Source organism: Danio rerio, chromosome 2, assembly GCF_052040795.2.
Source record: "Danio rerio strain M-AB ecotype USA chromosome 2, GRCz13ab, whole genome shotgun sequence".
NCBI lineage: Eukaryota > Metazoa > Chordata > Actinopteri > Cypriniformes > Danionidae > Danio > Danio rerio.
This window is the reverse complement of record NC_141022.1, coordinates 4232501-4248298: the sequence shown is the minus strand read 5'-3', so window position 1 is coordinate 4248298 and position 15798 is coordinate 4232501. Positions and strand designations below refer to the sequence as shown.

The 15798-nt window shown below is 37.3% G+C and overlaps 1 protein-coding gene and 1 long non-coding RNA gene across 6 annotated transcripts in view; both read left to right on the top strand.

Annotated features, from left to right (window-relative positions):
- The window catches only part of LOC141377726 (uncharacterized), a 187805-nt gene that overhangs the window by 34174 nt on the left and 137833 nt on the right, over positions 1-15798 (top strand). The window lies entirely within an intron of this gene.
- Positions 7011-15798, top strand: part of mmp16b (matrix metallopeptidase 16b (membrane-inserted)) — a 54073-nt gene continuing 45285 nt past the window's right edge. For all 5 annotated transcript variants that reach the window (XM_087240353.1, XM_087240354.1, XM_087240352.1 and 2 more), the window contains exon 1: positions 7011-7411. In XM_087240353.1, the coding sequence (XP_087096479.1) occupies positions 7292-7411 (120 nt within the window). In that variant the 5' untranslated portion in view covers positions 7011-7291. The remainder of the gene's footprint in view (positions 7412-15798) is intronic.

Here is a 15798-nt window from a genome sequence, read left to right as displayed (position 1 = left end):
TATTTTTCCTCTGTGTCAGAAAGGCCTGAGGCAGCTCCAGCAAACGGAGCGGCTCTCCAGGTCACAGTGGTGGACACTTGGCAATTAGAGCAGAACTGCTAAACAGCCGTTGATTTGTTTCTGGATGTGGACTGTGTCAATTGAATATGCTGGGGTTTGGCTACTGTGGTGGTGATTGATGCGTTAAACATTTGTGATGGCAGGTGCTCAAGTGAGTCACATTTAAACCTTTAAAGGTGTCAAACAAAGCAGAATAATACACTGAGCAAAAGATGCACGACAGAAAGAAGCTTAACAGTGAAAAGCCATTAGTTTTATTTCTTTAAAACGTGAGTTAAACCAATGTCAAAAAGTGAGTAGACCTGTTGTAACTTGGAACTGTTAACTTGACATAATTTAATTGTTAGAGTTATGCACAGGTTACTTATTAACTTTAAGCCAATGGGAGTACTCATTTTTTAAATAGTCAACTAACCGCTTTAAAAGCAATGGGTTTACTTGCTTAAGTAAACTCAACTAATCGCTTTAAAAGCAATGGGTTTACTTGCTTAAGTAAAGTCAACTAATCGCTTTAAAGCAATGGGTTTACTCACTTAAGTAAAGTCAACTAATTGCTTTAAAAGCAATGGGTTTACTAACTTAAGTAAAGTCAACTAATCGCTTTAAAAGCAATGGGTTTACTCACTTAAGTAAAGTCAACTAATCGCTTTAAAAGCAATGGGTTTACTAACTTAAGTAAAGTCAACTAATCGCTTTAAAAGCAATGGGTTTACTCACTTAAGTAAAGTCAACTAATCGCTTTAAAAGCAATGGGTTTACTCACTTAAGTAAAGTCAACTAATCGCTTTAAAAAGCAATGGGTTTACTCAAAAAAGACTATTGGTCGGGTTTAGGTCAGTCGACAGTGGCCTCTGGTGGATTTATGTGAGAACAGCAGGCTCGTATGGCACTGGAGAGAGAAATTTGAGATCTATAAAAGCATACACAGTCGCCTCTGATGGATTCGCGAAAACAAAAACTGCCTAAAAAAGTACCTCCTGGTACGTATTTGTCGCTCTCCAGAAATATATATAGGGCTACGTAATCAGAAGGAGACTGGGTATCTGCAAATTGCTGGCTACATATGAGGTTTTCCAAGGGGAATGATAAATGATCGTAAAGCTCATTCCCTTACTCAACACAGGCATTTTTTTCTAGCATTTGCTCTGCGCTGTGAAAGGTGTGTTATGTCAAAACAGATCAGACGTTGCCAAACACACTTGTCACAGCCTGTACGTCACCATGACTACTGGATAAACAATAATACCTGCAACTCTTGCAACTCAGTGAAGCTTTCTAAACACAAGGTGGATCTGCTCTCGCTTTAGACCTAGTATGAAGCGAGACTGCAAGTTCAGTGCATGGGTGAATGATTCTATAACACACTTCGAAAAAAAATGTACATTATTATTAGGGTATTAACCTTTTAGGGTTCACAATTATACCTGCATGGCCTATATTGGTAACTGTAACATGATGATGGAAAAGAGAGTGCAGATCCAAATGCAGGATTATTACAGTTTTTCTCAGTCGCTTTGATGCGTTTCTCACAACACCAGTGCATTTCTGCACAACAGTTAATGCATTTCTCAAAACAATTAGTACAAACTGCAAAACCTAGCTGATAACCTGCAAAAGCACGTCACATGCTCAAAATGGATAGTTCATTCCTCAAAAGCAAGTGTTCATGTCAATCAAAGTGTCAGTATCATCAAAATGAAAAGTCCTGACACTATTGTTTATGAACAAGAGAGTCAAATGGCTTTGTCGTGTTTTCATTATGACCGTTTACTCTGGACATTTTTTCGATGCAAAAAAGTCAGATGTTGGTGACACTTTCTGAAAATGCTCAAGACAGCACTATATACTATTTGCACAGCCATTTGAAAACTACAGTAAAGTTAGACATCACTGCATTTAGTGAGGTATCTGAGTACAAGACACTGAATATGTATGTTTCACATGTTTACTGCATTTGCTTGTTGCAATTCTAATTTATTCACAGCATTGTGCAAAAGAATAAACACACCCTTATTTACAACAAGCATAAGCTTTCTTTGGGTAGAGCTGTGCACAACTGTAAACTATATTGCAGAACATTTTGGAACTGAGCCTACAACATACACCGGTCAGTAAATCATTCAAGAAATTGTTCAATTTAGAAGACATTTTCAGAGAAATAAAGATTTTAAAAAATTTTTTATAAAATTTGCTAGACAGATTTTGACAACTGAACATTAAATATTAAAATATATTACAGACGGTACTGCTTATATTATTTCACCATCTGTACACCAATATAAGTAGTGAATGTGCGTGTCAGTGGATAGGGCTGTGTCAGTGTAGTAATGTGGGCTGGTGTGGCTACAGTGCCAGGGCTGAATTTTAGTCCCAGTCCGCCCCTGACCACCAGGTTGGCCTCATCTCCACTCAGGTGGTTGACTTCGCCCTGCCTTCATCTTCAGGCAGGATCTGCCAGCTCATCCAGAGTTCTGCACTATTGACGGGGCATTCATGCAAACAATTCACAATAAATGTTCAAACGTTTATCTGCCTCTTAAAGTCTTTCTGGTAGAACTACGTATCGTGCTACTTGACAAAGGTTTGCTAAAGTAGTCCTGAGCCCATGTGATGATATCACTGATAGATGAATGAGAATTCCAGATGCAGTGCCGCCACGGTGTGTGAGCGAGGCAGAGAGAAGTATCAACATGACGGCTTTGTTTCTGGATCAGCTGATCAACGTAAATTACAGCGTTCATCGCTGGCACAACCTCCGTGTGAAAATGAAAACCTTGAGCTTATTTTTAATTGAGTGCTATTAATAGCAGAGGCCACTGCAGATGCCGCTTTATCTGTAATGTGTGAAGCAGATGAATTCATTCTCCCATGACTGAGCTTTCTGAGACCGTCCTGCTATTATCGCTCTGCTGCTGTCATTTGTCTTGCTGTTATATTGCATAAATACTCAACTTTTGCCAAATATGCTGAAATGACTTTTCCTCATTATTCTGTTCCTTGTAGAAATCCTTTTTAATATGGCTTTTAAATCGATAGTCACTCAAAAATAAAAATTGCCTCAACATTCATTCTCCCTTATGTAACTTTAAGTGAAGTTTCATTAACTAATTTCATCCGTAATCAGTAATAATCCAATCAGAATGATCCTAGCTTAATATAAATGGATCACTTTTCTTCGTTTTGGAAGAATCCCCCCTTCCACCCCATCTCCTCCTTTTTTCTCCCCTTCTAAAGGGGGAGCGATCGAGACCTACCTGATCTCGGATCTCCTGATATGCTTCTAGACCAGGTGGGAGCCCTGGGCTCAAATATCTCTGAGCTCAGGGTTCTCTCCCATGCCAAACCTGCTATAAATGCCAAGCATATCTAAGTGGGAACTCTTGAAACCTATTTTTTGGTTTCTTTCTTCTGTTGAACACAAAGAAAGATCATTTGAAAAATGCTGGTCATCAATTGACTTTGATAGTAGAAAAAAAAATTACTGTGGAAGTCAATAGCTGCCAGCAACCAACATTAATTCAGAATATCTTATAGTCATTCATTCATTTTCTTGTCGGTTTAGTCCCTTTATTAATCCGGGGTCGCCACAGCGGATGGAACCGCCAACTTATCCAGCAAGTTTTTTTTTTTTTTTTTTTTTTCGCAGCGGATGCGTTTCAAGCCACAGCCCATCTCTGGGAAACATCCACACACACATTCACACACACACACATACACTACAGACAATTTAGTCTACCCAATTCACCTGTACCGCATGTCTTTGGTCTGTGGGGGAAATCTTATTTTGTATTCAACTCAAATAGGTACTGAACAAGTTAATGGTGAAGAAATTATCTAAAATAAAATGATAATTTTATAAGCATTTAGTAAATTATAGAGTTTAGGTCGTTTGCGCTAGACATGCAGATAATTTGTCACCTTTATAACAGTTTTAGCACCATCTTGTGGCCGATTGTGTTACCATTTTCCATCCTCTAATGTGATAGTTCACCTAAAAATGAAAATTACCTCACTGTTTACTCTTTCTCTAGTGGTTTTACACCAAAAGATAGATAGATAGATAGATAGATAGATAGATAGATAGATAGATAGATAGATAGATAGATAGATAGATAGATAGATAGATAGATAGATAGATAGATAGATAGATAGATAGATAGATAAAAATTCTGTCAACATTTACAAGTAGTTGAGTTGTAGATATTGACGTAAATAGTAAAAATAATGGCTATAGCTGTTTCCAACATTCTTCCAAATATCTTCTCTGTGTGAAAAATAAAACGAATGATGACAGAATTGTAATTTTAGAGTGAACTGGTCCTTTAAATAGCTTTAGCCTAGGTAGTAGGCAGTGCTGTCGCTTCACAGCAAGAAGGTCGCTGGGTTGCTGGTTCGAACCGCGGCTCAGTGGCATTTCTGTGTGGAGTTTGCATGCTCTCCCTGCATTCGTGTGGGTTTCCTCCGGGTGCTCTGGTTTCCCCCACAGTCCAAACACATGTGGTACAGGTGAATTGGGTAAGCTAAATTGTCCGTATTGTGTATGTGTGAATGTGTGTGTGGATGTTTCCCAGAGATGGGTTGCGGCTGGAAGGGCATCTGCTGAGTAAAAACTTGCTGGATAAGTTGGCGGTTCATTCCACTGTGGCGACCCCGGATTAAAAAAGGGACTACGCCGACAAGAAAATGAATGAATGAATGAATATAAAATGTATGTGATGTATAAAGAATAGTGTAAAAAACAGCTTGCTGCTCTAAATCTTTTTTAGTCATCTCAAATTACATCAAACTGACTAAAATATTAAGTTAAACTTTGTATAACCTAAAAAATGAACTTAAAACCTGCTTAACTCATTAAAATAAGTTAAAGCAACATAAAAAAATTTGTGATTACTTTTTTTTTACAAATTTCAAAATATTGCAAAATGACTGCTTTTAAGGGCGACGCAGTGGTGCAGTAGGTAGTGTTGTCGCCTCACAGCAAGAAGGTTGCTGGTTCGAGTCTTGGCTGGGTCAGTTGGCATTTCTATGTGGAGTTTGCATGTTCTCCTTGCATTCGTGTGGGTTTCCTCTGGGTGCTCCGGTTTCCCCCACACTCCAAAGACATGCGGTACAGGTGAATTCGATTAGAACAAGAATTAGAACTTTCTTAGTAATGTTAGTTTGGTATTACATGCTTCAGTGAATCAAGTCTATGTATTTATTTAAATTACATCTAATTTATTAATAAAATGTATTAAGGTTTTCAGTGTTTTGTGGGATGTGTTGTGTATTCTGACCTAAAATATCCGATTATCTATTTCTGAGTTTACTGTAAGTCAATCTATGCATCAAATTTGTAGAAATGCATCTAATATGTAAACAAACAGCTAGTTTACGAGAACAGTCTTATAAACAGTTACGTTGTCTATCGGTGCTTTAGACCTGCCGGTTTCAGACTGTTGAATAAGTTTTCTGGCTGACTGATTGGCGCAATTATGCATTCACAGTTGCACGAACCATTATAAGGGTGGTCAAATCTATATTTATATTATTAATTAGATTTTAATATTAATTTTAATTGACATTATTATTTAAAATACAAAGTGGAGCAAATTATTTCTCAGAATTAAAGAATTGACTGCGCAACATGTTGAAAAAACCATCTTAAACAAGCCTAGGTGGGTTGGCTGGTTTTAGCTGGTCGACCAGGCTGGTTTTAAAGGGATTTTGGCCATTTCCAGGCTGGTTTCCAGCCATTTCCATCCTGGTCTTAGCTGGTCAGGCTGGGAGCCCAGTCAAAACCAGCTATGTCCAGCTTAAACCAGGTTAGACCAGCTAAGACTAGGCTGGAAATGGCTGGAAACCAGCCTGGAAATGGCCAAAACCAGCCTGGTCGACCAGCTAAAACCAGCCAACTAGCCTATGCTGGTTTTAAGCTGGATTTTTTAGCTGGGTTACTATTAAAGAATTGACGTACTGCCCAACATGTTGTTTTGATGTCCTTCAGGGGGGTCAAGCATTACTTAAGGGGGTCAATCCCCCCAAACCCCACTGTAATTGGCACCTGATTATATGCCCAGTATTTTGCGTGGTATTGCAGGCCTATACCCGGGACAACAACTATCTCGACATTTGTTAGCACTTTAGCTAACTCAAAAAATCATATTATTTCTTCCAAAGTGGAAAATGTCAAGCTATAAAATGCATTTTAAGCAGACTTGTGTAAATTAATAACAATAATACAAAAACATGAACCCATGTGTGTCAATTTATAAAAGAAAAAAGAAAAATACACTGCTTGTCAGAATATCGGCTAATACGTCAGTCATTACTGAAAATCGCTAGGCCCATATGATATAGCCTATAAATAGGCTATATTTTAAAATAGTGAACCACCCCCATCTTGTGGTGCATGAAATGTTTGCTTTCTTACAGATGTACATGTCCAATTTCACAATTTTATTGTATTATTTACATATGTTTTTTTTTACCCGCCGTTTTTACAAAAGAAAAGAAAAGAAAATGGCCGGCGCAATTGGTCGACATCAATTTAGCCTGATAGTTTCTTCAAATGTCCGCGAAATTTTAATATTTGTGAATATTACTGAATCTCTGACCAATTACATTTGCATTTTAAGCTTGTAAAGTATTAAATCGGAATGTATGAAAGAACAAAAATGACATAGGGGATTGTAACCAAACTTAGAAAACATGGAAGAGATTGTTCTAATATGATTAATTATTAATAGCCCCTTCCGCCCCTCCTCAAACATCAACCATCTAATGTTTTTGGTAATATCTCACGGATGTGAGTTCAAGAAAACCGTCAGAGTCGGTGTCCCGCCCACCAAAGACCCCCATTTTACACGTTCATTGATCTGTGATTGACAAGCGAGAGGGAAGAATGAAGGAAGAATGAATGGTGCCTACTAGTCAACAAGCATCACTGCCCAGCGAGTCAGAGCGCATGCGCAGTGCTTACGCTCTGGATGCTGCTCAATATAGAAAAAAAGCAACCTGCCAGTTCGCCAAGGTAGCGTTTCAAAGCAGGAGAAATGTCTCGAAATAGTGCCTCGGATATTAAAGATGGATTGCGGATTGCCAGAGAAATGACACAATGTGCGGACGCCGATGCTTCTCCGCGCTGCGATCGTTTCATCTTCGGTCCAAAATGCCACTTGCTTAACTGACATACGAGGATATAGAGACACAAATAGTCGCCTAAAACGGACTATCAAGCGAATTTACAAATATGAACGTTACGCTGCTGAAAAGGCGAAGGCTGGACTGTGTGTATGCGCTGCTGTTCTGGCTCCATAACGCTATGTGGATGTGCCGTTCAGCGGCCGAAGAGCATCAATTCAGCGTTGAGGTAAGACTGGCCCAACATCAGCATCAGCATCTTCTGCTTGAGTCATGAACACACACACACACACACAAGCGTATGGTCGGAATAAGCAGAATAACACCACACTAGAACATTATTTATAACGCAGGTCATAAATAAATGAGCAATACACTGAATTACATTGAAATCATTAGTCGATCTGCACCATGTGCCGTTTGAATCTGTGCTATTTACAGCTATTCTGTTATTGTGAAGAGAGGAATGACACTGCTTGGTTGTTTGGTATATCTGCTAAACAGAAATGCTTCATTTTAGAATGGTTTAGCCGTTTCAGTATGGAAAGCAAACATATTTTGTTATAAGTATATTTCCATACAAATGTAAACAAATAATGTTAAGAGATAAAAATTACAGACTTGCATCGCATAAACAGAAAGGCATTTGTGTTTACGTTGCGTTTCACAGTAACATGTCACGTCTGTTTACCTTTGAATTGTGCTTCTTATTCTGTTCTATTCTAAAATTACAGACATTCAGATAAAACAGAACGGCATTTGTGTTTACACTGCATTTCACAACATCATCATGTCTGTTTACCTTGAGTTACATTCGTGTTTACTGCATCAATTTACAGTATAGAATAAAGCAGATTAGGCGAGCAGACTATAATGCTTCTATTCTCTAATACAAAGTGCACTGAAATGACATTGTTTTTCATTATATCCTAATCTGTGATTCAGGGGTTTGAAAAGATTTGTCGTCTCTTCCAAACTTCTATGCTATTTTATTGAATTGTAGTATAGAGTTTTTTGGGGATTTGTTATATTCTATTCCATCTTATTCTGAAAAAGAAATGAACTGCTCATCTATTTAATTTTAGTTTAGCCTTTACTGTGCTTTCATGTATGGAACCTATTTCTATTCTATTCTATTCTATTCTATTCTATTCTATTTTTTTCTGTTCTATTCTATTCTGTTCCATGCTATTTCATTATTTTACTCTGTTCTGGTTGAAAAAAAATCTACTCAATTCTCTAATAAAACTAGGTAAATTGAAATGCTGCCATTCCATAATTGAATAAATAAGAACAGAATAGAACAAACACAATTGAGTAAAATTAAGGAAATTAAACCCTGTTCTATTCTATAATAAAGACGTTATAAGGAACGTTATTGCTTTATATCATGTTATCCTATCCTTAACAATAAATAGCCAGTAAATCTAATCTATTCTATTTTATTTAAACCTAGCCTAGTCTTTTTGGTGATTAAAGTAAACAGGAATGTACAGAATTCTGTTCTGTAATACAGAAAGACTGAAGTCAACTGAAATTCTGTTCTATTCCATCAAAGTAGAATGTGCTATTCTATAAAATCAAGACTACTGTTTTATAATGTTATGTCATTCTTAATATTAGGTAGACAGGAATTCTGTTCTACTCTATTTCATTTCAGTTTACTCTGTTCTGCTGTGTTCTGTGATTCAGCAAACAGAACAAAATTTGATTCTGACAAAATTAGGTAAACTGGAATGCTCTTCTTTTCCATTCTAGTCTACACTAAAGTAGAATGTGCTATTCTATTAAATGAAGTAGGCAGGAATGTTGTTTGCTTTTTATTATGCTGTGCCATTCTTAATAATTAGACACACATTTCTATTCTATTTAATTCTATTTTTGCCTTTTTGTGATTTGATGTACTGACTATAGTTCTATTCAGTTCTGATTATTATATTCTGTTATTTCATTTTAGTTTACTCTGTTCTGGTGTGTTCTGTGAATCAGCGTACAGAACAAAACTCATTGTACTGAATGGAATTCTATTCTGCTCTATTCTATTCTACTTTCTGTTCTGGAATTCTATTGTGTACTATTCAATGCTTTTTCATTTATATTATGCTGTGCCATTCTAAAATGTAAGACACATTTATTCTGTTATATTCTATTGCATTCTATTTTACTCCACTCTTTTTTCTCTATTCTACTCTACTCCATTCTACTCTATTCTATTCTACTCTACTCCATTCTACTCTAATCTATTCCACTCTACTTTATTCTATTCTACTCTTTTTTACTCTATTATATTCTTCTCTATTCTACTCTGGTATATACTATTCTACTCTATTCTACTGTACTTTATTCTATTCTATTCTATTCTATTCTACTCAATTCTATTCTACTCTATTCTATGCTAATCTATTCTACTTTATTCTATGCTATTCTACTCTATTTCACTCTATTCTATTCTGCTTTACTCTATTCTACTCTACTGTTTTCTAATCTTTTCTATTCTATTCTACTCTACGCAATTTTTTTCTACTCTCTTCTACTCTAATTTATTCTTTTCTACTCTATTCTACTGTATTCTATTCTTCTCTACTCAATTCTACTCTGTTCTATTATATTCTACTCTACTCTACTCTATTCTACTATATTCTATTCAATTCTATTCTACTCCAATCTATGCTAATCTATTCTACTTTATTCTATGCTTTTCTACTCTATTCCACTCTATTCTACTCTACTCTATTCTACTCTACTGTTTTTTTATTCTATTCTATTCTATTCTATTCTATTCTATGCAATTCTTCTCTACTTTCTTCTACTCTAATTTATTCTATTCTACTCAATTCTCCTCTATTTTACTCTATTCTATTCTTTTCTACTCAATTCTACTCTGTTCTATTATATTCTATTCTACTCTAGTCCATTATACTATATTATATTCTACTCTACTCAATTCTACTCTATTCTATTCTATTCTATTCTGTTCTATTCTATTCAACTCTATTCTACTCTATGCTAAACTATTCTACTTTATTCTATGCTATTCTACTCTATTCCACTCTATTCTACTCTACTGTTTTCTATTCTATTCTATTCTATTCTATTCTATTCTATTCTATTCTTCTCTACTCAATTCTACTCTGTTCTGTTCTATTATATTCTACTCTATTCTACTCTACTCTATTCTACTATATTCTATTCTACTCCACTCTATTCTACTCTGTTCTATTGTATTCTACTCTATTTTACTCTACTCTACTCTATTCACACCTAATCTTACACTGTTATACATTTGAATGCACAAGCTCCAAACATAGAGAGCTAAAACAGGAGTGTAAGAGCTTAGGAGCAATCAGAGCGATCGCTCTTTCCGCTAGTCCAGATCCATTCCCTCAGAGATGGCAATCACATGCCTCCCTCAGCGATTAATGGACTGATGAAGAAGCAGATTTACCTTGTTTTACTCACTGCTACTCAACGTCAGACTCTCGTGATAATGGGAAGCACATAAAGATTATGTAAGTTGCTTAGCAGCTCTCCCCCAAAACTCCTTTGGGCTGGAATGGGCGCAAATGTGATGTTTAGTGCTGCTGGCAGCGCTGGTTGACATTGAGAGAATTTGTCACCCGCGTGGCTCTGTTTGGCTGGGAGGCGAGAGGGGTAGAGGGCGCTGCGCCAGTGGATCAGATCACGGGATTGTCATGATAATAGAGCCTTTTCACATTTCCGGGTTTCTCAATAGCGGAAGTTGTTGTAGTCGGGTAAACTTAGAGCGCAGTGAATGGGAGAGTACAACAAATAATTTTTTTACAATCCTATTTGCTGAAATAATAAAAAAAACTCCATGATGGCGTTATCAAGACTTTCAGAGAAAGGAGAAAAATTGTGTGAGACTGAAAACGGCAACCTGAAGAGACAACAATATCAAATTTACTGTTCTGCCTATAGACACTGAACTTTGGAGGCGAATAAATGTAGGAACAGAACGTTCTACCAGAAAGACCAGGGAGATAAATATGATATTAAATTACATTTGTTTGATAAAGTATCGTTTTAAAAAAATCATAGGATTTTTTTTGGCGCAGGCCCTGTTTGTAGCTTGAATTGGAAGCCTTTACATCAGGGATCACCAAACTTGCTCCTGGAGGGCCGGTGTCCTGCAGATTTAAGCTCCAACCCTAATCAAACACACCTGAACAGGCTAATCAAGGTCTTTCTAGATATACTTGAAACACCCAGGCAGGTGTGTTGAGGCAAGTTGGAGCTTAACCCTGCAGGGCATCGGACCTCCTGGAACGAGATTGGTGACCCCTGCTCCAGATCATGCTATTACTGCCAAGAATGAAGGCAGGGGCAGGGCCTGGTGGTGGTTGGGAGTATCTGCAACCAAATGAATGGAATGAATGGACAGCTTTTATATTCCTTGTCTCTTGTAGGTATTGGTTGGAACTGATCGTGATGAGTTACATAATATTAGGTATTCCTTGTCTCATAACTATTGGTTAGAAGTGATTGTGATTCCTGGTAGAACTAGCGCTAAAAGCTACATTTCTCTTAATAGTCTTAACAATAAAAATGACTAACAAATAAATGTGATAAATGAAGCAACTGAAAAATGAAAACATAGCCCTATACACATTTTTCAGGAGAGGGCAAATTATTTAATTATTTCGAGTTGCGTCTTTAAAGCAAACGCAATGGGGCAGAATGACTGCTTACCTCCATGTGGACGGCTTTTCCGCTGTTATTAATTTGTGCAGTGGCTTGCCGCGTACTTTGGTGAACTTGTGATATGGAGTGGAGATTACTGCATTCAGTCAGTCAGTCACTCTGTCAGTCAACAGCGACCTCTAGTGAGTTTACGCGAGAAGAGCAGGCACAAATGACACTCGCAAGATAATTTTGAGATTTCAAAAAGCGTACACAGCGCCCTCTTGTGGATTTGCAAAAACAGCAATAAAACACACCTCCTGGGACATATTTGGCACACTGCAGAAATGTATATAGGTGTACGTTTTCAGAATGAGCCTGGGTTGAAATGAAGATGCAATATCTACAGTTAAAACATTACAAAATGATTTATTGCTAAATAAATTGATTACAGAATATCATATTTTGAGAAAACTACTTTGGAATAAAAGCACACAGTGTTTCACAACCTTCCACGGCTATTTATAGGTTACATTTAATGTCAAAAGATAACTTTGGAACAACAAATGAACAAATCAGTGCCTATATGAATGAATATGCCTGGGAAATTCCCATTATAGAGCTCTATGATTTCGGAACCTTAAAGATTTTACTTAAAGCATGCACAGTGACCTGGATCTAGTCTTATTCTGCCATCTGGTGGCTCATATAGAAATTAACACAATTATGTCAAAATAACGAGATCCTAGGTCATAACAAGATTCTGTTCAGGGCTTTTGTACATTAGAAACGCATTTTGATGCAAAGATTATATCAATCTAGGCTCATTCTGATTACGTACCCCTATATATATTTCTCAAGAGCATCGAATATGTTTCAAGAGGTAAGTTTTTTTTTTTTTTTTTTGCAGTTTTTGTTTTCGCGAATCCACCAGAGGCTGATGTGTACGCTTTTTCATATGTCAAATTTCTCTTGTGAGTGCCATTCGTGCCTGCTCTTGACGCGTAAATCCACCAGAGGCTGCTTCCAACTGACTGACTGACTGACTGACTGATCAACTGACCCACCCTCCTTCTTCCCTAAAACTAACCAATAGTGTTTTTAAAAGCACCAATTGACCCGATCACCCACTTCCCTAAACCCAACCGACTGTTTAAAAAAAAAAGAAATCCAGAAAAAGAAATCCCTCCCCTAATTTTTACAACATTTGCTGATTTAACCACATTCTCACCCTGTTATTTACTTGTTTATTTGATTTTTTTTTTGCTTCTGCTTTGGTCTTACCCACTTGATGAAACAGTCCTTCGCCGGACTCAACTCCTCTCTGCGTCTTAAGTCAGCAGACGTACATGGCGAGCTACTGGATAAACTGGTAACATCAGGAAAGCAATCCAGATGTGTAGTCAAAGTTACATGTAAAGAGGTTGATAAAGGCGGCAAAGAATCAACATAAACACTAAAACAAGGCAAGGATTAAACAAAAAGACTTAAACTGCTGTCACGCTGGACTGTTCGACCGCATAGATTTCCATTCAAACGCATCAGACCGGAAACGCAAGCTTATACAGCAAGTTTCGCAGGTCACTACATTACAAAGTTCAAGCTTGGTGAACTCTGACCTGCGAAATCACATCAGATCACTGTGTGAGACCAATCGAAGATTAAAGCATGAACTGTCTCGACAGAAATTGAAAGCATGGACCAATCCCTTGCTTTTAAAATGTCTAATCATCTTGTTAAATTTCACCCTTTTCACAGCACCATACGACACAATTTCGCATGCTCAAACTCTAGTGTGACCGTGGCATTAGACAAATAAGCGCTTTGTGGTGTTACAGACTAAACAAGACTCAGCAACGTGTGTGTGAGAAAGGTGAATATAAAGTCCTGTTAATCAGTCCATGATGAGTTACCAGCTGTGTGTGATAATCAGGGTCAATCAGGAACTAGTGTGTTTGTGAAGTGCGTGATGGTATTTGTAGTCTAGTTTAGTGACAGATGTGCAATTCTCCAGCAATTTTCAAGGATTAGATCGCTGGTAATCTTGACCAGGTGGTTTGTTTTGTGGACAATCGGAAGTAAATATCGACTTCAACTGAACATACAAAAATATTAAAAACTTTCAAGGATTTAAGATGCCGTTAAACACATCTTGTTTAAATATATTTATGAAACTGACCTGAAATAATAACAATAGCCACAGGACGGAGCCATCAGAATGAACAGTCTTCACTTCTTTCTCTATAACTAGACCCTCTTTCTTCTCCTCAGCTCTCTGCCACCCGTGTAGCTCCTGTGTGGGCTTTTTTTTTCCAACTTCTTGTTTGGCTGGCAGGGCTGCAGTGGTTGGCAGCAGTTGTGAGTCGAGTGCACAGGTCAGTGGTCTTTGGGGAACAGAGAGATTGTGTGTGTGAGAGATGAGTAATGGCTGCTCGGGGGACGGACCCCTGATCCTGAACTAGGAATAGACTGGAGAGCACAAGGGTTCAAGGATGCATTTATGAAATCCAGACTGCGCCTCCAGGGCTTTAATTACCGACGTCTTTAGCATTGAGGTGCAAATGTGCTTAGCTTAGTGCTAAGTCGGTAATGACATCTGCTGTTGTTCCGGCTCTGTGATTAATAGCGAGTCAGGGGTTGTTGCTCTGTGCTGTTGACCACTGAGAAATAGTCGTGCATCTTATTAATGGGTGTGATAAAGGGGGCGGGGATTTTGGGAATGATTAAACTAAAAGACAGGCCTTAATGATTATTAGCACTCTTTGCTAAGTATATGTTTATATGGATGACTAAGAATTTTCAGGACCACAAAAATCTAAGGGGTAAGAAAATTTCCTAGAATACACAAGCCACTATGGCAGCATGGCTGCACACGGAAGTAAGTAGATGAACAAATTAGTATTTTTGTAATTGTTATGAATTTGTACAACAAATAAGCACATGTTTTAATACATTCATAACGGCGTAAAAAAACGCTACAATAAAAACCGCTAATGTTTTAATACATTCGTTACCGTGTTTAAAAAAAGGCTAAAATAAAAACTGCTGATTATTTAATACATTCGTAACGCGTTTAAAAAAAAGCTAAAATAAAAACAGCTAATGTTTCAATACCTTCATAATGGCATAAAAAAAGCTAAAATAAAAACCGCTAATGTTTTAATACATTCATAATGGCATTAAAAAAACGCTAAAATAAAAACCGCAATGTTTTAATACATTCATAACGGCGTGAAAAAAAAACGCTACAATAAAAACCACTAATGTTTTAATACATTCAAAACGGCGTTTAAGAAAAACGATAAAATAAAAACCGCTAAATAGGCATGGGCCGGTATAAAATTCTGATGGTATAATAATCGTAAATAAAAATATCCCAGTTTCGCGCTATTTTGACTGCTGCTTTAAAATAGGCTCTTTTTAAGTGTCTGTGTAAAAAACAAAACAATTTAACAAAAATAATTAAATAATTTAAATAACCAATAATTCATTGACTACTGCTGCCTTCATTGGTTTCAAAAACACAGATTTATTTACAATTTAAAATGGCATTTCTGGATATCTTTTCTACTGGAAATACTGTTGTCCTAAACAACGTAATAAAAAATCTCACACAGACCTTAATGTCCCATTCACAAGGGGCATCAGCGCCAATGCTTCCCATTCACTTTCAATGCATGATGTCAAGCTGTGATGAACTGAATTGGGGGTCCATCTGCGCTGCTTCAGTGGTGTTGCTCATTGCAAAAGTTGGGAATTTCTCAACTTCTCAAGCGCTAATGGAAGCGTCACACAATCAGGGTTGCATTTTCCAAACAACGGCGTAACTCGCGGCTGAACTATGCATCGTTTGGGAAAAGAACGATGTAGTGACGAGTGTTTCCCAGAACCCGTAGTTTGTCTGTCACAGATCTATCACTTGAACAATGTTAGTTGTAACGCAAAACGCCCATAATGATGCTTTAAACAGGGTGG